Genomic DNA, 27,864 nt, shown 5'->3' on the forward strand with positions numbered 1-27,864 from the left:
TATGTAAACCCCCCAAAACAACACTCATACTTCCCAACTACCTCCTTTATCTAGTTGCTACACATCAAAGCCTAAGCACCCCAGGATCAAGAACCAGGCAACCAGTCAATGCTCCAAAATCAGCTGAATTTATTCAAACTAGCCAATCCTAAATGTGCTTCACCAGCCTTGCCTTGAAACAACAATAAAGGCTGTTGCCTATGTTTCCTTCTTTCTTTTTCTGTCCCCTCTCCTGACCAACCCTGATGCTTCCCCATGTATCCCCCTTTACCCCAGCAAGTCATACCACGGCCCTCTTTCTACGGACCTATGAGTATAAACTTTTTTCACAACAATCATTTCCATGTCTTCATGTCTTGCCATACTTGATTAAAACAAATTCCTATTTTAAAATGAAGAAAGATAAATTTAGCTGTTATTTTCAGCAAACATGTAATAATGTAAATGAGAAAACAAATACTGTTAGCTTGCCAGTGATGAAGGAATTCAAGATTTTAGAAGCAGTTTATTATCCTAAACATTTGATAATCTGTAGGATTATTCAATGAGAAAGAAGGATGCACTGAAATTGTTTAATCATTCTCTTTGCATGTCCTAAAGATCAGGCTAACCTGAGTTTTATTTTGCACATTTATGAAGAAATTGTTCCCTTAAGAACAGAAAGTTAAATTCAGAACTGTGATAATCCTTAAACCTTATCATATTACAGTTTGTCCTTTTCACAGATGACAAGATGAACTATTGAACTGAGTGTACTGATTCTCTATATTAGTATTTCAAAGAAGAACAAAGTACTTGGAGGAGTTAATCACAACATAGAGTGCATCATATAAAATTACCTTACACAAGTTTATTAAATTGACCTATCCCACGCATACTCTGAAATGGGATCAAAACTAATCTTTCCAAAGGACAGACAAAAGAAGTAGGCACCCAATTTTCTTTCTTTTCAGTAAAAATAATTAAAACTTTTTCTTGTTTAAGTAAATTCAACTTACTGAAAATTCACTATTGCCTTTGACAGTATTACAATGATGATTTCCCTTGGATAATCTGTATATTGGACCCAAAGAAGTCATTTATTCCATAATGTATAAATAATTCTCAAATAGTTAGAAGGGGTCTGCAGTTGTAATCTGAACAGCAGCGCAGTAGAAAGGAGTAGACATAGCGCTACCACTGGAGTCAAAACACTTTGGAAGCCAGTTCCAACTTTGGTAATTATTTTCTAGCCAGACAATATGATTTCTCTGTGTCTCGGTTTCTCCATTCCTCAAACAGCATTTGTAAGACTTGGCCTGCTTCCCACCCAGAATCAGGAAGGATGCCTCAAAATTCTTTGTGAACTATCAAATCACTTATAAATTTACAGTATTATTATTTAAAATTATTATATATGTCTATATATCATTATATTTAAAAAGAATTTTAAATCATTTTTAAAAGAATCAAAAATTTGAGAAGCACAAATTGCTACCCAATAATTTATAAAACTGAGCACACAATTTTGTCGATCATTTTCTCACTGACTCTGCAAAGCTTCTACCATTGGCAGCTTTGAATACATAAACCAAAGACGTCCACTGTCTCTTAAGGACAGCACTGCAGTATTTTAAGGTAATGAATGCATTATTCACTTATGGCTAAATGGTTTGTTCTTCTTTGTTCATGAATCTATTCTAAATTAAAATACACACATTAAATACACATTAAGACCATATTTCTTGGTCTTATCTATCATAGATAAATTATTTTTTTCAACACCATCTTTCTATGTAAATTTTATGAGGTTTTGATGTTACTCCATCAACAATTTCCAAGAACATTAGAGATTGGTTAAATGTTACAAAATAATTAATGAAAACCAAAGTTTGGTTGGTTAAAAAAAAAACTGAGGCAAAATTTTAGCCTTCATTTATAATTTTAAAATGACTTTTAGCATTTTAATAACACTTTGTACTGAACTTGTGCTTTCTAGTTTGTTTTTGTTTTCCTAAAAGATATCTACACATAAGCATGATTATGGTGGGTCAGAAAGGACTTGTGTGTGTGCATGTGTGTGTGAGCACACGTGTGTGTGTATGTGCATGCTTGTACATGTGTGTAGCTAAAACTGCAGAGTGCTTCCACGTGTGCTGTTCTGTGCACCTGGCTTATGCGTTTTCATATTTATTCCTCCAACAACCCTATAACAGGGACTATTACTATCCACATTTTACAAAAAAGAAACTGACAGAGAGATTAACTTGCTCAAGGTCACCCAACAATTCACTGGCAAAGCCTGGATGCAGATCCAGAAAGCATGCCTCTGTAGTATGCCTCTTAATCTTAAAAATATAATACTCAGGGGAGAAAAGTAGCAAATACGGTCCATATACACAATGGAGTATGAGGCCTCCAACAGAAAGGATGAATACCCAACTTTTGTATCAATATGGGCGGGACTGGAGGAGATTATGCTGAGTGAAAGAAGTCAAGCAGAGAAAGTCAATTATCATATGGTTTCACATACTTGTGGAGCCTAAGGAATAACATGGAGGACACTGGGAGATGGAGAGAAGTGAGTTGGGGGAAATTGGAGGGGGAAACAAACCATGAGAGATTGTGGACTCTGAGAAACAAACTGAGGATTTTGGAGGGAAGGGGGGTGGGGGGCTGGGTGAGCCTGGTGGTGGGTATTATGGAGGGCAAATATTGCATGGAGCACTGGGTGTGGTGCATAAACAATGAATTTCGGAACACTGAAAAGAAATAAAATAAAATGGAAAAAAAATACAATCACACTCATGAATCTATAGTAAACACATTAGCTTGGGTGATGTAAGCAGAAAGGGGACTGAGGATAAAAGATGAAAGATCAAAGTAAAATAAAAGGGGCTATGTGGACCAATGACCATGTGCTGTGAACTGAAAAACAGTATTATCTTGATGTTGTGCATTGGGGTTCTAAAAATTGAATGATAATAATAAAGCCAAATGGAATTGAAGTACATTTGAATTTTTAAAAAACACAGAATATATTATTTTTTAGAAGTCTAAAATCTAAATTACATGATACATGGTTTAAGGATACAGATATATGTGGTTAAACTATAAAGAAATCAAGGGAATTATTATTGAATAAATTGGGCGCCCAGGGTGACCAGAAGACAAAGAAGGGAAGGGACCTGAGAAGGGCCTAGAGAGAACTGGTGTGGCAGCCATTGTATTTTGTAAGTTGGGTAGTAGGCTCATTGGTGATCATTTTATTACTATGGCCCATAACTTACATATAGGTCACAGCTTACCCTGTATGCGTCAAACATTTTATTGTAAAAATTAAAGAAAATTTTAATCTATAAGCTGTTCAGACTCTTTGACTTATTCTGGATTTGTGATATATGCGAGTTGGATAAATCACTCTTCTCTGTTTCCAAAGTCAAGCAAATTTGGTCACGGATGGCAAAGGCTTGGCATGAATATCACTCACTACTCCCTCCAATGGTGGATAGTGGTCATCAGCATGGTTTGCTTCCTCCCATGTGTGACCACTGTTTTAGGATCTTCTCCACATAGGACTCTGAGAATTCATGACTGATTATGAACAGGTGGTTGGGGCCACCACACCAATTTGGCCAGAGGCAGTACCCCACCATCACTGTGCTAAAGGATTCCTAGAATTCTTGCAACTGGGAAACTCTCGGATTCCCAACCGGTAACACTGGTGACTCTTTTTCAAAGATGCAGTTACCTGTTAAGTTTGAAGCATCAGTGGGACTCAGTTGTAACCAATGGCGGGCATCGGAGTCATTCACAGCATCTGTGGGAGTATTCAGTTCTGGGTCTTCCTCACAGGTTGGCCATGGGCTCATGGACAGCTCTGCCTCATTGTTATAGCCCAGAGCTGTGTCACTACTGATACTTTCACCTGGCACAATGGAAGAATGGAAGTCTGAGATAACAAATAGCTGGAAATCAGAATATTCCTAATTACCAACATGAAACTAAGCTGACAAGCAGGATCTGTTCAGAGGCTAGGGGCTTAAAAGCTGACATTGTGGGGATCTTGGTCAACAAAACAAAGCTCCAGGTGCAGGGCACTAATGGTCATCATGAGCTCCCCTACCTACCACGAAGTGACAATCTTTTCAAGAGAGGCTTCAATTCCGTTATCTCATATCCCCAAAAGATAACATCAAGTCCTTCAGCTTTCTACTGCAACCAACTCAACTACGATATGTGCACAGGTGGAAGGAGAAGATGGAAATTCCTTTCACGACAACTTCAAGTTTATTCTACCAGCTGCAACAGCCTAAGGATGTTTTTTACCTTGAGCTTGAGGTTTAGACCTAAACCCAGAGTGAATCACCCAGGCTCACAGGAGTTGAGGTGTCCAACTGCAAAAGACTTTTTCTAAAAGAAATTCTTCCCTTTAGACACTAAAAAGTTCTAATTTGTCATAATACAATGATGCTTTCAAAGGCTATTAAAGCCTAATAGAGTTATTTAGTCTGACACAAAACAGACCTAGACAGTCTGCTCCTCCAAGTCTTCTGTCTACTTCTTACCAGTTTTATGTGTCTACCCTTCCTGTCGGCTCACTCTTCTGTCTGCTCTTTGCATTCACTGCTGACAGTCCCTCAGCCTTGCTGCTTCTAATCTGCTGTCCTCTCTTCACGTCCCAACAGCTGCAAGTCGTCCCAGCCACCAGGTAAACTGAAAGCTGCCCCAGTAACCAACCTGTCAGGTCCCTACTTCATTTGCCACAGAACTCTAAGCCAACAGGGTCTGAAGGTAGAGCCTAAGAGGAACTCCTCTGCCTCTACCAGAACTACCCTAGATCTGCAGGAGTTGTTTACTACGTACGCTTCTAAGAGGGGGGCAGCCAGTAAGCTGACTTCAGGGAAGCAGATTATTAGGCGCACAGTTTACATACAGTATATAATATCTCTAAGGATTTGAATCAAATTTCATTTTTTAAAATACTTATACCATTGACTTCAGTGTACTTCTGAAGCATTTTGCTCCTAGCCTGTGGGAACTTCCTGGGGACGATCATTTTTCCTTCTGGGTCTGTTTGCTCAACCAGCCACTGATCTTGCTTGTGCCTCTCACTCGGAGGAAGACCCAGGGTGGAAGGACAGGCTTCTATGGCACATATAATGGACTGGATCTGTTTTACTGTATGTGTGGACTAACCATCCACCAATCCTGGGATTCCAGGAAAAAAGATGTCCCACTTCACAGCCATGTCTCTTCAAAGGATAAGATACCATACAAGTCAGAAAGTAGAAGGAAACAAATAGATTTGACTCTAAAGTTGGATGAACAGAGACTGCCATTCCTGGAACTTACTCTTCTGTCTTTCCTTACATTTTCCTTGTGTCTGCTGCAAATCATCTTTTAAATCCAATTCAGCAGGGCTGCTGCTTCTTCGAACTAAGATCTTCAGACAAAAAGAAATAATGCATTTGTTATAGAAAAGTTCTAATTTTTATAAGACTGCTAAGTTTCTAGTCCACACTCTAAAGAAAAAGAAACAAACAATAATAATAGCAACAAAAAATTAAATGATGTTTTCCATCTGAAGGATATGTGTTCACAAGTTACTATAATTGAATTATAAATTACTCAAGATCTGAAATTTTTGGCTTCTCCTTTGTCAAGTGACATCCAATTAAATTGATCTACTTAGAAGGGATGCCAGTTTCTACGGAAGTAATTTATTTTGAAGTTTTATTTGTACCTCTGCTTGAGCACATGTACATAGGGAAACCAATTCTGAAGAAGGCCTAAGTTACCATGGAATGGTGAGGGTGCTGGCAGAGAAGGTGTAAACTCCACCCAGACATCTAAAGGTCACTCAGTGCCTCCTTATTAAATGTGCAACAGACTTTCCTGAGCACCACTCCACGCTGAACCCAACATTCGGAGGCAATCTCCACCCTCTACAATTTGTAACTTGCTTGGAGAGACAAAACATACACATTACACAAAATGATTACACTGTACATAAGCAAAATATGCAAGTAAACTCTCTCTAAAAGGTATGCAGAACAAAGTGTTACCTTAATTGGCTCACAGTTACAGGAGAGCTGTTCAAGAAGGCAACAGACATGAAGTGGTAGAGAGAAGGCAGGAGGGGATTCAAGGCAGGAAGCACTGAGTGGTAATCAGCAAGTTCTATGTGCAGGAAAAGAAGCTGATTATATAGCAGGCCATGCAAGGCAGTCAGGTGAAGAAGGAAAATGTTAAGAAGAAAATGCAGACCACCTTCTAAAAGAGGTAGCTGCCAACTGGCCTTCAACATCACGCTTACAAATTTCAATCCAATATTGATAAAATGAGCAACTGTATGTTCCAGACAATAGTTTACTGTGATTAAAAATGTAACTAGAAAGATAAGTCTAATAGTTATCTGTGGGATAGATTAAAATTCAGAAGAGAATTGCTATGGAACTGTTATAGTGATTAAGGAATGAGAGGATGAGGCTTTGATGGTGGAAAAGGAGAAGAAAAGACAAATAAGAAAATGCTGTAGAGTGACAGACAAGAGCTTATATGAGAGCTGTATATGGGAGTGGAGGAAAATTAAATCACAAAAGGGTATGAATCTAAGGGGCCATGAGAACTATGGTGACAAAGGAAGGAGGGAAGGAAGGATGGAAAGAAGGAAAGAAGGAAGCGTAAGAACCAAGGAACTTGAGAAGATTTCTGATATTTCGATATTTTGGGCTAAATATCCAAAGCAAATATATTGTAAGTGGGCACCAAAAACTCCAGGACTAGTGAGATAGAGGAGAAACTGAGGAATGAAGATGTAACATTTAAGGTCCTCCAGGACAAAGTGCATAAAAAACCTGGGGTTCAATGAGCTGACTAAAGGGAAGACCACTAAACAAGCAAACAAATGAAAAAGAGGGGCTGAGATGTATAATTAAAAGACAGAATAATTATGAAGCTAAAACAAAGAAGTATGTCATGGATTTAATATTCAGAAGACTACCACCACATGAAAAAAATATTACCCAGCCTTAAAGAAGGATGATACAGGGCCCTGGATGGCTCAGTCGGTTAAGCGTCTGCCTTTGGCTCAGGTCATGATCCCAGGGTCCTGGGATCGAGTCCCACAACAGGTTCCCTGTTCTTCAGGGAATCATCTTCTCCCTCTGCCCCTCCTCCCACTAGTTCTCTTAATCAATCTCTCTCTCTCTCTCTAATAAATAATATTTTAAAAAAGGATGATATATGCCTAATGTGATAATAGAAATATACCCAGGATCTTTCCTTAACTAAAAAGCAGAATGTGGGCACGTCAGCTTCTGACTACATTTCCTCCAGCTATAGAACTAGATTTTACACCAAAATTTCAGGCTCACAGGAAGGAGAATAAACTTTCCAGTGATCCACACTCTGCCCTCAACCCCTCCCACAAAGTGAGCAGAAACCAGAGCAGTGAAATGGGGCTACTGTAAGGGTAAATCTAGTATCACCACTGCCAGTGGCAAAAGGACCAAGAGTCTAGGATTAAAGTAGCACTCCTGGGTTCCTGGAAGAAACAAATACACGTGTTGTCCTGGTGAAACTCCATGACTTCAGACATTCAGATTTTCTGTAGATTAAGGTCTATCAGCTAGGAACTCACAATAGAAGATCACCAAGCACCCAAGGAAATAAGTCATCATGTACAAGAGTTTCAGAAACAACAAATATCAGGCTTATACCCCATCCCCACTCCTAAGGATTTCAGATAATCAGAAAAAGAATCTAGAATTGTAATTTGTAACTGTTTTAAAGGAATAAAAGATGGGAATCACAAAAGTGAGTAAGCAACAAGAGCTTATTAGAAATTGCAAGAAATCTTTAAAAAGAATTAACCTAAACTTTCAGAAGCAAAAGTTATAATGTTTGAACTAAAAAACTCAGGGGAAGTATTAAACAGCCAACTCCATAGAAGTAAAGTGAGGAACTATCGAACTGAATGAAAGACAGATCTGATGAATTATGCAGAATGTGGAAGAGGGCCAAGAGTGGAAAATAAGAAAGGAGACAGAACATGGAAGATAAAAATGAGAAAGTCCAAATGTATTTCTACTCAAAATTCCAGGGGAAAAAAAAAAAAAGAGCTGAAAGAACAAAAAGAGGCAATATTTGAAGAAACGATTATCAAGAATTCTCCAAAACAATGGAAGAACAAGCATTCACAGATGCATGACATATAGCATCTACAAAAATGACAAATGTATAAACCAAAAGAAAATGCACCTAAATATAATGCAAGAAGACTGAAGGACAAGGACAAAGAACAGCAAAGAACAACAACTAGACAAAGTGGACAGAAGAATTCTCAATAGCAACAATGAAAGACAAAAGATAGTAGAAAAGTAGTTTTCAAAAGAAGGTGGGCAGAAGGGAGAAAGAAATAGGGGAACTATAGTAATTAAGATGTTATACTACTCTCCACAGAGACAAAGTAACCAATGAGTCAAGATAAATATATATGAGAGAAAGATATCATTTCAGATCAATGAAGGAAAAATGAGTTCAATAAATGAGACCTAGGACAAGTGGTTATCCATGTGGGAAAAAATAAAATAAAATTAGATCCTACCTCACTCCATAAACAAGAATCAACTCCAGATGGATGAAAGACCTAAATGTGTACAGCAAAACTGAAATACTTATAAGTATTCTTATGCTTATAGAGTTGGCATTTTAAGATTTTCATAAAACCTAACTATAAAAATGGTTAACAAAAATACCAAATTAAAAAAAAAAAAGAACTTCTGTTCATCAACAGGACACCCTTGAGAGAATGAAATTGTAAGCCATGTGCTGGAAAAAGGTATTTGGAGAAATATAATCAAAATAGGATCAGTCTTTAGACTGTATAAATAATTAGTACAAATAAAAGAGAAAAAGACAAAAAATCAATAGGAAAATGGCAAAGACACCACATGAAACACATGGTCAATCAACATGTGGAAAGATTTTAAACTTTATTAGTCTGAGAAATGCAAAATAAAATGAGATCCCATTTTCACCCATCTGACTCATAAAAATTTTTAAATCTGACAATTGCAAGTGTTGATTTGTATGAATGGGAACTCTTGACACATTGCTGACAGAAAAATAAGTGGTGTAATCACTTCGGAAAATACACATTCTCTCATTAAAAAAATAAGGAAAACTAAAGGATATAGTGTTTGGAAATACATACATATAGAGCAAAACTACAGAGCAAAGCAAGGACATGATAAACACAAAGCCAACATAATGCTGCTCTCTGAGGGGACAAGGAAAGAACCTATAGGCCAAAGCAACAGGACCTGAAAAATTCTAGTTCTTAAACTGGGCAGTGGATATGTAGGTGTTTGATTGTTGAAATATACATACACATATATCCAGAATATACATACATAAACTGGTATATGCCCCTTTAAAAAATAAAGACAGAAATAAAGACTGGTTATCTTCTATGCAGGAGGACTAGGGAGCAGCTTTCTCTGTTTATTTTGCACCTTTCTGTAATGTCTGAGTTTTCCATTAATATATACTACATATTTTTAAAAAATGACTAAGCAGGAGTTATCTGAGTGCATGAGATATGGACTACTTTTCAATGTTCTTCTTTATACTTTATATTCAGTCTAAAACAAACCAATACATGCTATTTTACATTTTTCTAAAAAAGGAATCATAACTGATCTTTGCAAAAACTCACAGCTAGCATCTCACGTTAGGTGGAACATACTACTAAAAGCAGTTATCAGGAACAGGGAATCTGAGTATGTTTGACAGGAAAGGATACCTGCTTAAAAATATAGAGTGCTATGTACAGACCAGAAGGTAAATTCCATTTTCCCACTATTTTTTTCTATTTTTGTAATGTGACTGTAATTTTACACAGAAAGCAAGCAAGTCTTAAGAGATCTCAATAACTAATCACCAATCACAATATCCAATAGCCAATAACCCATCCAAAGGGAGAAATGTTTTAAAAGAAAGTATTGCTGGGGCACCTGGGTGGCTCAGTAGGTTAAATATCTGCCTTCAGCTTAGGTCATGATCTCAGGGCCCTGAGACCAACCCCTGCTTTGGGCTCTCTCCTCAGTGGGAGACTGCTTCTTCTTCTCCCACTCTCCCTGCTTGTGTTCCCTCTCTCGTGCTCTATCAAACAAATAAATTAAATCTTTAAAATAAATAAATAAATTAAAGTATTGCTGCTACTAATAAATTTATTTTGCTAACAATTTATGTTTATTTTTAATAACAAACTATAGTTCGAAAATATCTTACTGTTATTCCTTCATGTTCTTTCTTCACATGTCCTTTATTTTCTTGAATAGCCTTGGACTCTGAAGAACTCAAAGTCTGTACATTTTCTACCTTTTGGCCTAGAGATGCGGGGGGAAAATTTACAAAATAAAATTTCAGATGATAAAATTAGAAAAAGATTTTTATGTATGAGTAATAAATCAAATTTAGATATCCTAAGATATGTAAAAACAGAAATTATGGATCTGGCAAACTGGTAGCCTACGGGTCAAATCTACTCTACAAAATCTTTGACCCCAGGGAGAGTGGACTGAATGCTATTCACTGTTGCCAACAAGGTTCACTTAGCACATTATGTTAGTGCAAGGGAGGGCAGGAAGACCTTTCCTGGGGGCCTTCAGAAAGAGATCTCAGAGGAAAGCTACCTGAGTTGGCCAGGTGAACTGACAGGAAAATAGAGCAGTACAGTGGCTCAGTATTACTCAAGAATAAAGATTAGGGAGAAAAAGCAAAAATAACCAGTAACAGTAATAAAAAAGGGAGTATCGCCACACAGCCTATAAATATTCAAATGACAAGAGGCCAATAAATTCGAAAAAAAATATATCAACGGAACAAACTCCTAGAAAAACATATCTTAATCTGAATCAAAATATGGAAAGGAAGTATCTCAATAGTCTTAAAATGATTTATAAACTTGAATGGTATTTAAAAATCTTCCTAGAAGAAAACTCCAGGGAACTGGTGGATTCTACCAAATATTTCAGGGGAAAAAAAAAATCACAGCAGTCTTACACAAAACCTTTTGGAGAATGGAAAATCTTTCAGATAATACATCTCTCAAGTTATTCCTTAATTGTATTTTCTTATTTCAAGAAGATCTCTAAGAGGAAACACTTGCCTACTCTTTTGATGAGGCTATGAGGTAACTTATTGATAAAGAAGCTGGTTTATTAACTGATGAAACTAGAACTAAATGATAATAAGCACACTCACTGACACAACTAAAACACGCACTATCCCTGAAAAATACACTGATTGCTGTTTAAAGGTCTAGACATCTGGCTCTTTGCCTTCCATGCCCTGTTGTTGCTGAAAGGTGTTGGAGACACTGTGTGGATGGATGTTATCCCAAGTTATTGTTTCAACTTCAGCAGAGTCCACTAGCTGCTAATAAACTTTCTCACAAGTCTGGCCAGGCCTCCATGCTCATGGTCACCTTTTATGGCTCTCCTCACACAGCCCTTTCCCATGCGCCCCTCCTGCTCTTGCTGACCCTGTGGTGTAGCATTCTCACATCCCACCTATTGCAGTCTCTCTGGACTTCTCTCCAGTCCTCAAACAGACTACTCTTAAAAGAGGTGCACCTAACTACATATAATTTAGATAAATGTATTAAAATAAACTGAAAATGTTTCATTGCCAGAAGTCACATCATCGCAATCAACTTAAAAAGAAAGTTCCCTTAAAAATAAATGAAGTCAGGTTAGAATAAATGTAGAATGCAGTCTGGCCTGCAGCTCCTTCCCAGCCAGGACCTGCAGCCCTGTGTAGGGAACTGCTGCTACTCCATACCCTGAGGAGAATCTGAGCACAGCGGCTCAGTGACGTCAGGTGTGCTGCTACTCCGCGTGAGGTGCTGCTGCTCCACTGCCAGACAGCCCGATTCGGCTGCAGGTGCATTTTCTGACTGCTGACATTCTTCCACCTCTGTGGACATGAACACAAAACATGCAGAGATGTATTTCAAGATTTTTCAAAATAATTTCACCACTTGAACCAACTGATTCTAAAAATGTAGTTTTAGATACCCCCCAACAAAAATTATACGGTAAGACAATCTGTATTTGCATCGTAAAGTTTTCTACACTTGTTAACAGTGATATTCTACTCCAAGAATACATTTTAAGTTCTGCAAAACATTTTGATTTTCAAAGTGAGAAAAAAAAAGAGAGAAAAATCTGCCAAAATGGTTATGAACTGTAAAAGTCAGTTGGAATTTTAGGGACAGGCATGCCAAGGAATGAGAGAATGAGGAGATACACAGAATAGGTATTTACACTTGAGGAGAGGAGAAAGTCACATACACACCCCTCTCTAGGAAATGGGAATTTCAATTCTATTACTCCTTTTAACAGATAAATGCACAAGTGTCCAAAATAAAATACTGGGTAATTCATTAAAGAATTTGGTGGCTTATACCACCAAATGCACAGTTAAGTTAATTACTAAAGTACAAAAATGATCCACTTGTATTTTTAGAGAATCAATATATAAATGCCATAAAATAGAAAACCACAGATGAGTACTGACCACTGGACAATGTCAGCTAGCATTATTATGAAATACAATCTCCTAGAGAATGAGTTCTCTATTCTCTACGTGGCTCCAGAGAGGTGCCTCTAAACTTAAGATCTGTCTGCACCACTTCTCTCCTGCCGTGGCCCTCCATCACTGTACGGTCAAGCCTATGTTCCTCACAGTGAATACAGGGAACCCCCTGACCTCACCCTACATATGTGATCCCCTACACATGTAACACACCACACAGGTGACCCCCCTCACCCACTTTAGTCTCAAGCAGTGCTAGCCCACCTGTGCCTGCTACTCTCTCCCTTCGGCTGCTCACTCCTCCATGCTAACTTCCGACCTGTTCCTGCCTGCCTCCCTGCCTCCTGTGCTGCTGGGACACCCCTCCTACTGGACTTGCCATGTGGTCCTGCATATGAACCTCACTGTTGCAGCCCTCAGCAGAATTGTGAAACTTTACATCTATATAGCTAGAACATATTTCCAAAAATTTTAATTAACTGAAGTTTCACTCCTTCTAAAAAGAGACAGACCAAAATTCAGCCCGTATCATCTTACCTGGCAGTGTTACCCACTTTCTCAACTGAAATGAGGCTCGCTGCCCACATGCCACCCTCAGTCTAACCCTTTACTCCAAAGATAAGCCAAAGTGCTGGTTCTCCCTAATCAGGAAGCTATATGTCAGAAGATTCTAACTGTAATACACAGGACTTCAACAAAAGCTTGCTGTTTTTACTATCCAAATAAAAATTCCATCTTAAAGTACACTTTTACAAGTTACGAGACTTCAAAACTATAAAATTTGTGTGATGCTTCACTTATAATTCAGAGTACCAGGCCACAGTCTAAATTTAGAAACCCAAGGGAAACTGAACTTAGGGCATGAGCAAACAAAGGCCAAGGCAGCAAGAACACACAGACCCATTAAAGCACAGCTTTTCCAGGTTGTCTTTGCCCTTCTCTTCTCTTGAATAGTCAACTGTTCATTTTCCCGCAGAGAGACACAAGACATGTGTACATATCTGTGATGTCCCCACATGGCCCCAAGCATAGACTAGGCCCTTTTCACAGGTCTGCTTCTAGGTTCTTTGGCATTAGGCAACAGAAGCCAGATGATACCATGGGACCAGCCCCTTCCGGCTGTCTTCCTTCATTGTTTATTCTAATTATGCAAGACACTGAAACCTTCTGGGGAGTGTTTATATTTGTTAATGAACCTACTTGTTAATCCAATATCAGTAGAGGGAGCCCAAGAGCTTCCTAATTCTCTAAAAAATAATTGGCAAGTGCCAATTTTTATGGACAGTGGGAAGAGTTGGTTTTATTCACTTAAACTTGGTGCCAAAAGCTGGTAGATGTTGGCTTCTGGGCTAGGAGCAGAAACAAATAAAAGCAAGGCCAACACTGGCAGCATCATTTTAAAGATAAAGAACATCGCCATCTGGTGGGATACAGGACAGCCACAGCACCATGGCTTCCAAATTCGAGTGTCCCCACTGGTCCTCAACACAACAGACGGGCCAAGAGCCTGCCATCACCAGCTGGTGTGCCTTCCCAACAGACTGGCCTAATGCAGCTTTAAGGCTTTGTTTTTGTAAAACTGTTGGTAGGGACTCCTCAGATGGAGCAAGTCCAAGCCCACAGAAATCACCGGAAGTGGTAAGGATGGGAGCATCCATGATGAAAGTGGAAAGGAAGAGAAGAATCACAACGTCAAACGTGCTGTTAGGGCTGCTTGCTCTGAGCTACTCCTACAGTTGACTGTTAAATGACAGACTGTGGAAAAATAAATTCTCATCCCACAATTAAAACTCAATCTCCTGATTTGCAAATGTACATTTCTTGGCTTTTCTCACAATTTATGCTAAGTATATACTCAATATATGTCTTGCATAATGAACAAATGAATACCAAAAATATTTTCTTAGTACTTTTTCTTTTTTTAAGCAGTTCTTGAGCTCCCTCTGCTGGCTTTTTATTTGTTAAGAAAGCTGCTTGTTAAAACTGCTCCCATTCCAGTGTCAGCTGGGGCAGTTGTTTTTTCATAACAAATTAAGGCTATTTTAACACCAATATACAAATATCAAGATATAGGATTATCTGATCATCAAACAGAAATGAACAATTTGAGTTATAGAAAAATTACAGTATACATTCTGGTAGGTCTAATGAATTTTCTCTTTTGAGTATCACACAATTTGTTTGAATCATATCAAAGAGCTAAATTCTATCTCAGGCTCACCAAATCATTCACTTTCTCTCAAGCACTGCTAACCCAATAACCCAAATTTTAAAAGTACTAACCTTCTAGCTTCTTGACAGTGTAAGTTACACAACACTACTATTAAATCGTTGCTTTCTAAAGCTCCATTCAAAACACCAGGAAAATGACCAAATTAGAATTACTTCATCTTTTTCCCACTGAGAGAAAAATCCACATGATTAAATTAACTGTGCAAAGTCTTTAGAAACTTCTATGTATTCCAGATGTCTGACTACTTTTCAAAGAAATTTCACTCACTTTTTAATCTAAGGCTTCCTTAACCAATCATATTAAATGAAGTGTGAGACTCATTCTTCAATTACCAAAATTCTGGGTTTCATTTGTCCCTCATGCAGAGTTGCAAAGACAAAATTAATAGTGTAATTTCCTTTAAAGCATGGTACATAATACTGACTTGGCCCTATAAAAAGCACAAGAGATGTAAGTCAACTCAACATCTTGGGGTTTCTTAGGAGGTCCAACTATGAGTCAGTCCATACACAGGTACTACCTGAAAGCCTGAGAAGCAGAAGCAGAAGCAGCTAAACAAGGCTTTCACTTAGGTACCACTGAGTCTCTTTTAGAATGAGGGAAGATCATTGATCCTCTAATTACTACTATTACAGTGGCCCCAAAACAAAAATAAAATCTATCATTTACATGGCCTATAACCACTACAGATTGAAAAATGTCCCAACATAAAACCAGTTAAAATTGTAAAACTGCTGGAAAGAACGGTTCCCACAAAGGAGAAAGAGGAAAATCACCGAAACTGCCAGTTCTACCTCCCACATGTTTATGTAGCTATTCATATAAGTGGAATACAGGTGGTTTTTACTTTCGCAACCAAAAGTCTGATGCCACCAAATAAAGAACCCTATAGGGACTAGAATAAATATAATAGTGGCTGAAGGTAAGTAATTCTCTACTATTTATAGTATTTAAAGCAATTTTGGCATGTTGTATAGTCATATAGGCTAGAAACAAAACAAGAAATGTTAACAAATGAAAACAAAATTATATCATTTTTATAGTAAAGAACTTGTGGCCAGAAAGTCAACATTAATAGTATCTGCATACTATGGATAGGTGGATATACATCTATCTACCCATTATCTATACTTAGCAACGGTAATCAAGATATGTCAACAAACTAGGATTTAAACTGGAACACAAATTTAATACTCTAGAGTGCCAACATTCTCTAGTGAGAATGTACAATCTAAGACAGGACTGATACACACTGTTCTTGGCCTAGTCTCTTGATAGGACAATTCCAAAGGAAAACAGCATCACCTTAATAGTAAAGAACAAATGACATCAAACTAAGGAGAAGCTTGCTACGATAGTTGTCAGATGAAACACAGGGAACAGCAGATTGTTCTCAATGTCACTATGCTGCTAAGTCACTTTATCCTTTGTGCTATAAAACCAGAAATAAGGACGACAAAGGCAGGAAAATACTGACTCAGCACATCCTGCTTCACTTCACTCCAAATCAGGGTCTCCCAACCTCAGCACTATTGATACTTTGGGTCAGATAATTCTTCATGAGGGGGCCGTCCTGAGGAGCCAGTGCAGCTGGTTAGCAGCATTCCGCTAGATGTCAGTGGCACTGCCCCAGCGGTGACAACAAGACTCTAGACACTGCCAAATGTTCCCTGGGGGGCAAAGTCATCCCCAGTTGAGAACCACTGTTTTAAACCACATTTAATTTCTTTCTTTTTAAAAAAATTTTTTTTATTTATTTATTTGACAGACAGAGATCACAGTAGGCAGAGAGGCAGACAGAGAGAGAGGAAGAGAGGCAGGCTCCCTGCTGAGCAGAGAGCCTGATGTGGGGCTCGATGCCAGGACCCTGAGATCATGACCCGAGCCAAAGGCAGAGGCTTTAACCCACTGAGCCACCCAGGCGCCCCTACATTTAATTTCTGCTGGAACTACATACCTATATATGGGAATCAAGAATCTGAGTAAACTGGGCGCCTGGGTGGCTCAGTGGGTTAAGCCTCTGCCTTCGGCTCAGGTCATGATCTCAGGGTCCTGGGATCGAGTCCCACATCGGGCTCTCTGCTCAGCGGGGAGCCTGCTTCCCTCTCTTTCTCTGCCTGCCTCTCTGCCTACTTGTGATCTCTCTCTGTCAAATAAATAAATAAAAAAAAAAAAAAAAAAAAAAAAAAAGAATCTGAGTAAACTAAAATGTAACAGTGAATGAGAAAAAAGTTTCCAAAATTAGATTACGAAAAGAAATAGGTTTCTTGTGAGAAAATATTCTGGACACACTAGTAGAAACCTTTATGAAAGGAACTATATGGGGGAAAAAATGGAATGTGAAACACAAAAACTTTCCACCATGAAAAGAGCTCCTTTTGGGTATGTATCAGCTGAATATCAGGCAAATAGAAAGCAAACTACTTAAAATGCTTTATTAATCATTTCTAGGCAGTAGCACTTTTTTGAAAACCAAATTATCAACTAGTTAATGCTCATGAGTAATTTAACTGACCAGTGACCATATTACCATTCTTACTGTGTTTTACCTTTGGTACTTACTACAGAAAAGTATTTTCTAAGAAATGTACTCCTCAATCTCAATAAAATGGACTTCTTCCCTCATATTCTGCTAATTAAATAATATGGTATCTTACACACTTATCAGGGAAATGAAGGTTTGATTCTGCTTTGCTTCACTTCAGTATGGCATGATTTAGTGCTACAGAAAGTCACAAGCAGGCTATCTCTGATACTAAATATACACTATCTATAATACCATCTTTCTGAAAAATAAAAAGAGCACGAAAACATGTCCCTCTTTAACATGAAGATTCAGTTCATTACAGAATCATTGCAAAGTAACTCAACATGGGCTTAATTATTCACTGTAGAGCAAAGAAAGATCCATTGTTGAGGGGTCTGTGCCAAAAATCACCACTTTTGGTGCCATAATGTCTTAATAATCCAGAAGAACACTGCGTGCAAACTACATGTGGCTAAACTCAATTTTAATTGGCCGGAGCACAAGAATAACATTTCCTTGTTTTGAAAACTGCACTTTTTAGCATCTTTTTTAACTCAGATCTTAATAATCAGTGTGAATCTCCATAAACATTATTACTTTGTACATGTTTATGATTTATTAATTCCAAGGAGTCTTGCCTACATGAATTTTCCCACTTATCCATTTCAGAGAGGCACTGTAAGCATTCAGACACTAACACACTCAAAACTTTTGTTCTGCAGGCATTGTACAGAAGGCACACTGAGGCAGTCATCACCTTGAAAAACTATGGGCCACAAAATCCTGTATCCTTCTTAACTGGGAAAGCAAAGACCAGTGGTGTTAAAGGAATTTTTCTTGACTGTTTAATTGCTACTAAACATCTAACAACATAAAAACAATTATTAATATTCATTAAAAGTAAGTGCAAAGTACAATGGCCAGGCATGCATGCATGGTGGCGGGCTGGAGGGGTTTAACAAAGGAAGCAAGGCCCAGTGGCAAGCAGGAAGCCCGGGGACACTGACGGACACAAGAGACAGCATTACAGTACCTGACAGCCTGTGAGAGCAAGAGGAGTAAGAGAGACCAGGTAAGAGAGCGCTCACGGTGTGAAGGAGGAGCGGGACGCTTTTAGTGGCAGGCAAAGCCTCAGAAAGGTGGACACAGTTGCTGATAGACTGGCTTCGCTTAGCTTCCAGGAGAGATAAAGTAACAATTATGTCAGAAGCACATCAGGATCTTTCACTTTTTTTTACTTCTATTTTTCTGGTCTTTCTTTCAATATTTAAAGGAAGTCATTTTATACGTAAAGGAAGTCAGTACAAAGAAGAGTATTTAATTGTAGTCTCTAAATACAACCAACCTTTAGTCATTCTCAAGACATGGGAGAATGGATAATTCACAGATAATCTTATTTTAGAATGCTTTACATGTTTAGCCTTCCTTTTTTCCTGCTGTGTATCAGACTCACATTTGGGTTGTTTATTTGGGCAGACATTATAATCAGTTTTCCCTTCCTAAAGGACACACATATGAGAAGACCATGGGGAGGGAGGGAAAAATCTAGCCTAAGATTAAAATTGCTCTAAAATAATAAATAATTCAAAAATTGGTTTAATGAGAGCTGACAGTATTCAAAAGCAAATCATTTAAAAAATTAAATGTCCTAAAACCTCAGAAACACATAAAAGTCAAGTTGAACATCAAAAGATTTAGAATTTCCATGAAACCCATCCTTTCATAACACACTTTGTGCTTATTAAATCCATAATTTCTTAGTATGAACTTTATAATGCTCTTAAGTTTTCAAAAGACTGCTAGTGAAATGACCATTTGAAAAAACTGAAAAACAAAGGAAGAGAATACACCTCATACATATGAAACTACCATCAGTAAGATCACTTTTATTCTTAAAACTAAATATAAAAGTTTACTTGCTGTTTTATTATTTTTACATGATTTTATTTCACATTAATGAAACAGAAATACAAATGAGAATGATACATTTGTAAAGAGAGAAATAAACTTTTTACTTCCTTGTCTCTCCACAGGCCCCATTCTCTGGCTGTCAAATTCCCAGTTCTTTCTCCCACATCTAAATTGATTAATAGTATCTTCACAAATGGGTAAGATAATACTTAAGGAACAATGACTTCCATGCAAATGTCAAACTAACTTACTTCAAATTTCCTAAAAGTTGTGTTCATCTCTCAATGTCAGAGGTGTTTAGAAGAGCTTTCCTTTTATAAGTGAAATGACTGCATTTTCTCAAAACTGGTCACTAGATATTTTAGAAATAATAAAACTTAGGATAACTTTTTTGTGTGGAAACTGACTTGCTTTAATCATTCATTTTAGACACCTAAAATTTTAGCGTAATTCACACTCAGGAACAAAGTTTTCCTTTATAATTTTTTAAGACTCTCCTTGTCAGTTTCCTTTAAGTTGCAAAGTAGTTGATTCTGTTAAATTAATTGCCATTTCCCTACTCCGCAATTGATTATTTTATTATTTCCATCTTATCACCATCACTAACATTTTCCCAATCTAAGTGTAGTCTGTGAGCCAGATTATAATATAATGATTTTAAATTATTCTTGTAATGGGATTAGGAAAAAAAAGTCACTTTCAAACGGGTCATTCATAATAAGCACTTTAATGCTAAATAAAAGTGGTGAAAACTAACTTCCTCAGCTGCTGTTGTCTCATTAACAGGAGACTCCACACAAGTCAAAATCTACCATGACAGTATTCTGGGTCTTTTTTAAAAGATAGAAAGGTGAATTATTACACAATGTATAAATAACAGAACTGAGTAAAACCAGTTTATTTATATAGTAACTATTAGTCTATATAAATTAATTTTATAAAACAGCATGATATAATAAAATCTTCAGACTATTGTTTTCACAGGCAACTAAAAAGATAAACGTGTAAAACAGAATAGGAAATGCATGGGGCGCTGGTGGAGCATGCGACTCTTGACTTCACGGCTGTGGTTTAAGCCCCCACCTTGGGTGTGGAGATTACTAAGAAATAAAATGTTTAAAAAAAAAAAAAGATACACATACATGTGTACAAAATACATGAAGGTAATAGGTCCGTCCAACTCAATAGCTATCTCATTATCTTTTTTTTCTTATCTCATTATCTTTTAAAGATTATGGTTCCAAGTGTTTTTAATTTAAATTTGATTAATTTAATTAATCCTAAAAAGGCCAGGTTTATGACTTTAAAGTGACATAGTCTAAAATGTCTTTAACATGATTTTGTAAAAGTCTTTATTGCTGCAATACCATGGCTTTTTGAGAACACTGATGAACAGAAGATTGCTGGCATAAACGCACCAAAGATTACTAAGAACACTACCGGTGCCACTATTGTATTGTTGGTCTGAAACCTGTTGAAAAACTAAAATACAATCTCGTCTATAGCTGTGTTTTGGCCAAGTAGGGGAATAAGGAGCATGCAACATACAATAGTTTGTTGCTCATTAAAATGTGAACGTAGAGTTTACACAAGGTGTTTTGAATGACCACTTTTATTATCATTGCAATTCTAGGGCCCTGAGGGGAATCAGGGAGTCTGGGCAGCTGTGGCATGATGCCACTTGGTCACAAAGTTCTGCTCTGATTAAAATGGAAAAAAGGAGTTTTTAGGAGTTGGGACAAGAATGGAAATCATTGAGTAAGCCTTCCTCAAAGTTGTCTGTTATTAGGAAATGAGTCTCTCCTCAGGGGACAGGATGAAGAAAAGCAAAAGTAGAACAGAAGGTGAATGTAGATAAGGTGATAATTATCAACAAATTCTGTGGCAAAGAGCATTAGACAGTTAGGTTTAAGCTATAATATATTAGGTATAATAGATTTTCATAAAGACTCCAACAGGATTCCAAGCCATCTGTAACTTTACTAAGCACTGTAAAATACATTGAGTATAAATGACTCTGATTTATGACCAGAGAATATCGTGACTTTCTTCAGTCAACATGCTGAAATCAATTATAGCAGCATGGTATTACTGACATGAAAAAACATAGGAAACTCAGATAAATTTGTTTTAAATGTAGTTACAGCCTCAAAATTATTGGGGGTGAGGGAGAAGGGCCTTTATTCGTTCTTATCAAATACTGGATATAAGCTTACTTTTTAAAGATTTCTCTTTTGGTCTTTAAAGAAAAGTGTAGCAAACCAGTCAAAAAGACTGTGGGTTCTTGGTCAAGTTCTTGTTAGTTCTAACAGGCTAGAAGGACAACGGCTCCAGGCATGTAAAGCTCTATTTCCCAAAAGAAGCAAAACACTTAACTCTCCCCCTCCAGTCCTGCAAACGGAGTGCATTATTCCCTTTTTCTTTGCTGGAACAGTGCCACACTAAGATTAATGGTGCTCAACAACAACAGTGGTGCAACTGTGTGATGACAGAGAATGTATTTTCTTCAGGGTTCAAACAAAATATCTATTTTCTCTTTTGCACAGATATCTCACTCAATACTAACATCTCAAGTTTCTTTTTCACAATGAAAGATTCAGAAGTAATTATCAAAAAATGGATTTGAAGAGTAACCGGAACAGACAACTAAAAGATATGGAAATATCCCATTTAATAAAAAGCCATGTATTTAAGTTCTGCGTGGAATTTTAAAACATTTTATTCCTATAGATCCACTTCAGATAGCAACTAGACCTTAAGAGAAATAGTTAAATAAATGTTTACCAGTTGCTTTCTGACGAACGATATTTCTTGCTTTCTCAACTCCTGGTGCCCCAGATGTGGTGGCACTCCTGGATCGCATTGGCTCGGTCACATCTGGGTGGCTCCGCCAGCTGAGAGAAAAGGATCTCCCCACCGTGGTTCCTTTCTGAGAATCTAGAACACAGCCTGATAAAGTATAAGACAAGAAAAATAATTTACAGGCTGAATTCATTATCATTCATTCCACAGCCTGTGTTGCTCAGCAAATTTCATAAATACAACTGTATATAATCAGCAGCTTCTCTTGTTGCAAAATTAGATACTACTTCTCTGCTTTCCTCTCATAGAGCTCTGGTCAAATATTTCAAAGAAGTAATCAAGGATTCAAAAGAAATACAGGAGAAAAGATAATAAGACAGAGATTTCTGGACAGGTAATGTGCTGTGGCTACCTGCTGTGGGTTGTTTTCACACCCAGGCTCCTGAGAGTGCATTTTGTTTCCACAATTCCCGTGCTTAGAAGGCAAGTATTTCCATAATGAATATTTAAATTGGTTTTTAGAATAAAGCAATATAATAGATAAATGAGAAATATTTGCCACGGTCATTAATTAATTAAATTCATTCTGTATCATTCCTTCAGATTGTTTACCTTCCTATAAATAAAAAAAGCCACTCACAGACTGCAACAAAGACGTTATAAAAATCAGTCAAATTAATTACATATCTGTATGGTTAAATTATTAGCATAACTGGTTCACACCTGCCCACATCCACATCCTCTGTGGTCCTCTTCCACAAGGACCCTGGGCTTCATCACCAGACTTACTTTGGTTGCAAAACTGAACAAGCAGAGATTTGAAATGCACTTGAAAATCTGGGCTTGTCCTGTTGCTGCTCCTACAACCCTAAGTCCTCACCAAAAAAAAAGCCTGAGCTGGCCTGCTGGGTGGTGAAAGGTATATGGCCAAGTCCCCACACACTGCCCCAGCTGACAGCTGGCCAACCCTAGAGCTGCCTAGCTGATTATTTGACAGCCTAGCTGACTGCAAACACAGGAATGAATCCAGCAGAACTGCCCAACTGTGTCCAGCCCAAATTGCCAACTCATAAAGTCATGATCTAAACCATTGGCTGTTACTTTAAGCCACTATGCTTTGGGGTGATCTGTCACACAGGAAAAGCTGATACAGTCTATAATAAGGGTATTGTTGAGGATGAAGTCTACCCACAGCAAGCAATGCATTTTATGAGTCTTTGGAGGAGAAACTCTTCCCAGGTCTTAGGACCAGGAAAAGCTATGGATATTTCCCTTTTGTAATCTATGATCCTCTACTGTAACCCTGTGAAGATAAGAGTCAAATCTAAGCTTGCCCCCCTCCCCAGCAAGCATAGGAGGTTTTCTGGCATGCATTCTGGCATTTTAACCACTCCTGAAACTCCACCACCTTTAATTTTTCCCCAGTGTCCTTACGCATTTTATCCATTGTATTATAGGTACTTCTACGATATGCCTCAAAATCTTTACATAATAAATTGGAGTACAACTGTATTAATCCAAGGACTATGTCACAGCCTTAAAGCAGTAATGAAGACAAATCATTGTCCCCAATAGAAACCACCACTGATGTTTTCCACCTTGATCAGACTCTAGGTGTCAGAACAATTTAAAGCCAGAAACACAAAAAAGGCCAAAATGACACCCATCTGAAACATTCAGAATTTTTCTAACTATCCTAAGCAGGCAGTGGAATGTGTCTTTCTAGTGTGGTGCCTGGAGCTGGACTTGCCTAGCTTTGACTAATAGCTTTCCTACTTCTGAGCTATGTAACTTGAATGAGTCCGTCACCATGCACTCGGTGTACTCCAGTTTTTCTATCTATGATACTGGGATGGTAACTCAGAAGTTACCATGAGGGAGAAGAGAGAAAATACATACAAGCATGAGCCATTATTATTATTGTTGCTACTACTGCTACTCCCCTTCATCTTTCTTCTTCATTCAAAGCTCCTTCATAAATTCATCATCCTTGTTAAGAAGACAGAGTGCTACAAAACACAATCCAATAACACCATTAAAAAGACACTACTTGGGGCACCTGGGTGGCTCAGTGGGTTAGGCCTCTGCCTTCGGCTCAGGTCATGATCTTGGGGTCCTGGGATTGAGCCCCGCATCGGGCTCTCTGCTTGGTGGGGAGCCTGCTTTCCCCTCTCTGCCTACCTGTGATCTCTGTCTCTGTCAAATAAATAAATAAAAATCTAAAAAAAAAAAAAAAAAAAAGACACCACTTGTATGGCTGGTTTCGTTTTTTATGAAATTCCACGAAATGCCTATATGTATAGACACACACTCCTCCTCAGTCTCAGACATCAGTGGTACTCTGTGAGAGTGCAAGTACCTTTGCCTCGCTGCTTCTTTTCCTTTTGTTCACTTAGTTTGTCCAGAGGTAGGTTTGTCATCTCAACTCCGTAAACAGTTCTTGCAAGCACTGCTGTCAAGGAATCCATGATGTTGGCCCACTCATTTATCAGTTCTTCCCATTCCGTGAGGGAGGACAGCACACCAAGAAAGTCATCCCAGAGCTCTCGAGAAATGTACACACAGAGGTTTGCTCGGATCCACGCCACCATGAGTGTCTAGAACCAACCAACAAGAGAATTGAATCACCCTCACTTGGAAGAAGAATGATTTTTAACAAAATATTTTAAGTTACTATGAATAAAATGAACTTTAACATAAAAAAGCACTTGATCTTGTTTTTCTTTTAGTTTCTCAAAATTCATTTGATCAACTGTAACCACGATCAGAGCTACAGAGAAATCAGTTATCATCATGAACAAAGCTACTGATTCAAAATCCCTCTAGTGCCTGCGGCTAGTCCTCCGCTGTAACTGGGGAAAAGACAAAGCTCTCAGAACAACTATTCCACTTCTTGAGACAGCTCTTTCTCTTGCACTCTCTACTGTGGCTGTTTCTAGCCTCCTCTTAAATATGTAAACCTCCAGCCCCACCAACTCCTCCCTGCTTCTTAGCAGATGAGCTCACTGCAGACTTCAGAGAAAACAGAACCCATTAAGCAAGAATGCCCTCAACCCTTACCCACAAGGCACAGGTGTTTGCCCAGCTTCTCCTTATTTGCAGGCTGTAAGTGAAGAGGAGTTCCTACTCTTCTATGCTTGCTCCCATCTCTGCTCTGAACCTCCTCCTGGGTCTTTGTGTTTCCATTAACCCTGCCTTTCCTTTTTCAGTCTATCCTACTTTGCCAGCAACTCCCCATCAATATTTAAACATGCTCCAAGTCTACCTCATCTTAAAAACAAAAAAACAAACAAAAAAGTTCCCTTCAGCCAGATTCTCTCCTCAAGCTAGAACTTTTAAAGCCAAAAAAAAAATTTTTTTAAGGCCAAATTTCTTGAAAGAATGTTCCATACTCACTACATGTGCACCTCCTCATTCCCCAGTCAACCAACTGCTCTGGCTTTCTCCCCTCCTGCACACCCCACCACTGACTGAGGGGTTCTGATCTCCATTCTCATGGCTCCAGTTACTATATGTATATACTGGTGACTTCTGAATCTCCATATTCAGCCCAGACCTCTCTGGTTTCCTGACTTTGTCCACCTACATACTAGAGAACTCCAGCTGCATATTCTGCAGGTACCTGTTAATATAGCATAAGAGTAAAAAGAATTCAACGCTTCTGCTGAGATTCTTCCAGTTCCCTGACCTGGTCTCTCCTGCTCCTGGCGTTTGCATGTAGTCTTCCTTCCTCTCTTCCCTTCTTTTTTGCTTTAACTTTAACTCTTTAATTCTCATTCTTCAGGAAACAATGTGGATATTACTTCCTCCAAGGTGTTCCTGACTGCTACCTGACCCAGCCTCCAGTAAGTAGCCTCTAAGTCCCACACTCTGCATTTCCCTATCAGAGCACTTTCCTTAAGAGTCTATTTACTTCTCTGTGTCCCTCCTCTAGCCTTATGGTTCAAGGCACTATAAAGTCACATGGGCAACCCTATCAGACAACTATGCATATGTTCTGGATATTTCCTTACCTTGAAATGGCCTAGTTCCTTACCTCCACCAAAATGTTCCACATCCTTTAAAATTCAAATCAAAATACATCTGCTTTGAAAGAAGTGCCAAGTCCATCACAGGTGAGCCCCAAAGGCTTTCCTAATCTTACTAGAGGGAATAGTTATATTCAAAGTCTGTGTAACTTCCCTGATCTGTTGTCAGAGCTAAATGTGCTCCTTAAGGTGCCAACCTGCAAATACTTCTGCCCATCCCAGATACAAATAGACTCCCACAGTCAATGGGAGTTGTCCTATGCATGTGATAGGGGCAAACTGGTGTTTTAATTACAAGAGAAATTTTTCTTTAACATACACACAGGAAAACTTTGAGAAATAGAAAACAGTCAGTAATCAGGCAGTTTTGTTCCAAACACTTGAAAAATCATATTTAAAGTGACCCTTATGCAATGTACCTGTTCTCTCGTTTCAACTCACATTTACCACACTTTTTAAAAGGATAGAAATGTGAAAGTTGAGCTAAAGTCATTAAACATAGTGAAAACAAGGTTTTAAATATTCATACTGAAAATCCAATTCTAAGATGGATGAATGCAAAAGAACAATGCAAAAGAAAAAGCTAAAATAATTTTATCATTTATTTTTACTAAGACCTTATCACATATATTTTTATGACTAAAATGCCATCTTCTGTTTATTTCAATTTACACTCCTGTTTTCAAAATGAGTTTGAGGGCATTACCATAAAATGCATATATGCAATAAAATTAATAAAGAATAGATCAAAGAGAATCCCAGCGGAGTAAGAGGAGAAAGGAGAGGCTGGTAATGCTACCAGCGCTCAGCCTCACGTCTCATTACAGTGAGGTTAAAAGCAGAATTTTCGTGTGGTAGAAGATGCCCTGTACTGGGAACTTTCATTGGCTTCACTTTATTGACTAATTATAGAACAAGGACAGAACACAGACTTCTTGCAGTTTATTAAATTTATCTTAGCAAATCTCAGAAACATGTGCACAGACCTGGCAAATCATCATCATCATAAGTCACAGCTAAACACACCTGCATCCAGAACAAAACCATGGCACCTCGTGTGCAGGGGAGGGGTGGCAGGGGTGACACATTTGCGTATGAAGGCAGGCTGCTCTCTCAGCAAGTTACCCTTGTCTAGGAGGAGGGAAACAGGGAGCCCCATAGTCGGGGTTCTGTCACTAACTTGATTTGTGAGCTAACTTGCCTTTTTGCAGTCATTTCTGGTCAAAAGTAAAAAGCTGAATAAGAACATCTCCAAAGTTCCTCCAGCACTGAAAGTCATGTTTTATCAAATATATCTTGGCAAATAAGCTGTATTAAAAAGCACATTCATTCATAAAACGTTCCCTAACCAACCACTTGCTGCACTCCTCTACTCACCACACTTAGGGAACTCTGTAATTCCGTACTGTAACTAGAAGGACCATAGTCCAGGTTTCCTGATATACTTTCAGAGCTTCAAGCATAAGGTCCTATTTAGCATTGATAACAGATTAAAACATCACTTATGGCAAACACCATTATCTGATAAATATCCAAGTAAAACCCAACTATCATTTAAAGGAAATCTGCCAACCCAAGTTATCTACTGAGAGAAGAAACTATAAACACCAGAGGAAAAATTCAAAAAAGAGAAAAGGACAATGGCAACTCAAAATTTCCTGTCCCCTTTAATAGTTTCCTTATTTAAATTTTTAAAAAATCAAGCATCTGGCAATTGTAGACAGTCTACATGAGCAAACAATTTGATGGCAAGTTTAATTTTAGTATGGAATTAA

The 27,864-nt window shown here is 38.1% G+C and overlaps 1 protein-coding gene across 2 annotated transcripts in view; it reads right to left on the reverse strand.

Moving 5' to 3' along the window:
* The window catches only part of RALGAPA2 (Ral GTPase activating protein catalytic subunit alpha 2), a 317,564-nt gene that overhangs the window by 178,789 nt on the left and 110,911 nt on the right, over positions 1 to 27,864 (reverse strand). The window contains exons 15-21 of one of the 2 annotated variants that reach the window (XM_080812607.1): positions 24,421 to 24,658; positions 22,044 to 22,208; positions 18,382 to 18,522; positions 11,833 to 11,967; positions 10,279 to 10,376; positions 5,335 to 5,425; positions 3,731 to 3,907 (exon numbers count right to left, since the gene is read on the reverse strand). In XM_080812607.1, coding sequence (XP_080668733.1) covers positions 3,731 to 3,907; positions 5,335 to 5,425; positions 10,279 to 10,376; positions 11,833 to 11,967; positions 18,382 to 18,522; positions 22,044 to 22,208; positions 24,421 to 24,658 — 1,045 coding nt within the window. The remainder of the gene's footprint in view (positions 1 to 3,730; positions 3,908 to 5,334; positions 5,426 to 10,278; positions 10,377 to 11,832; positions 11,968 to 18,381; positions 18,523 to 22,043; positions 22,209 to 24,420; positions 24,659 to 27,864) is intronic. The other variant, XM_080812608.1, reaches the window with a different exon arrangement.

The sequence above is a fragment of the Martes martes genome (assembly GCF_963455335.1).
Source record: "Martes martes genome assembly, chromosome: 9".
In the NCBI taxonomy this organism is placed as follows: domain Eukaryota; kingdom Metazoa; phylum Chordata; class Mammalia; order Carnivora; family Mustelidae; genus Martes; species Martes martes.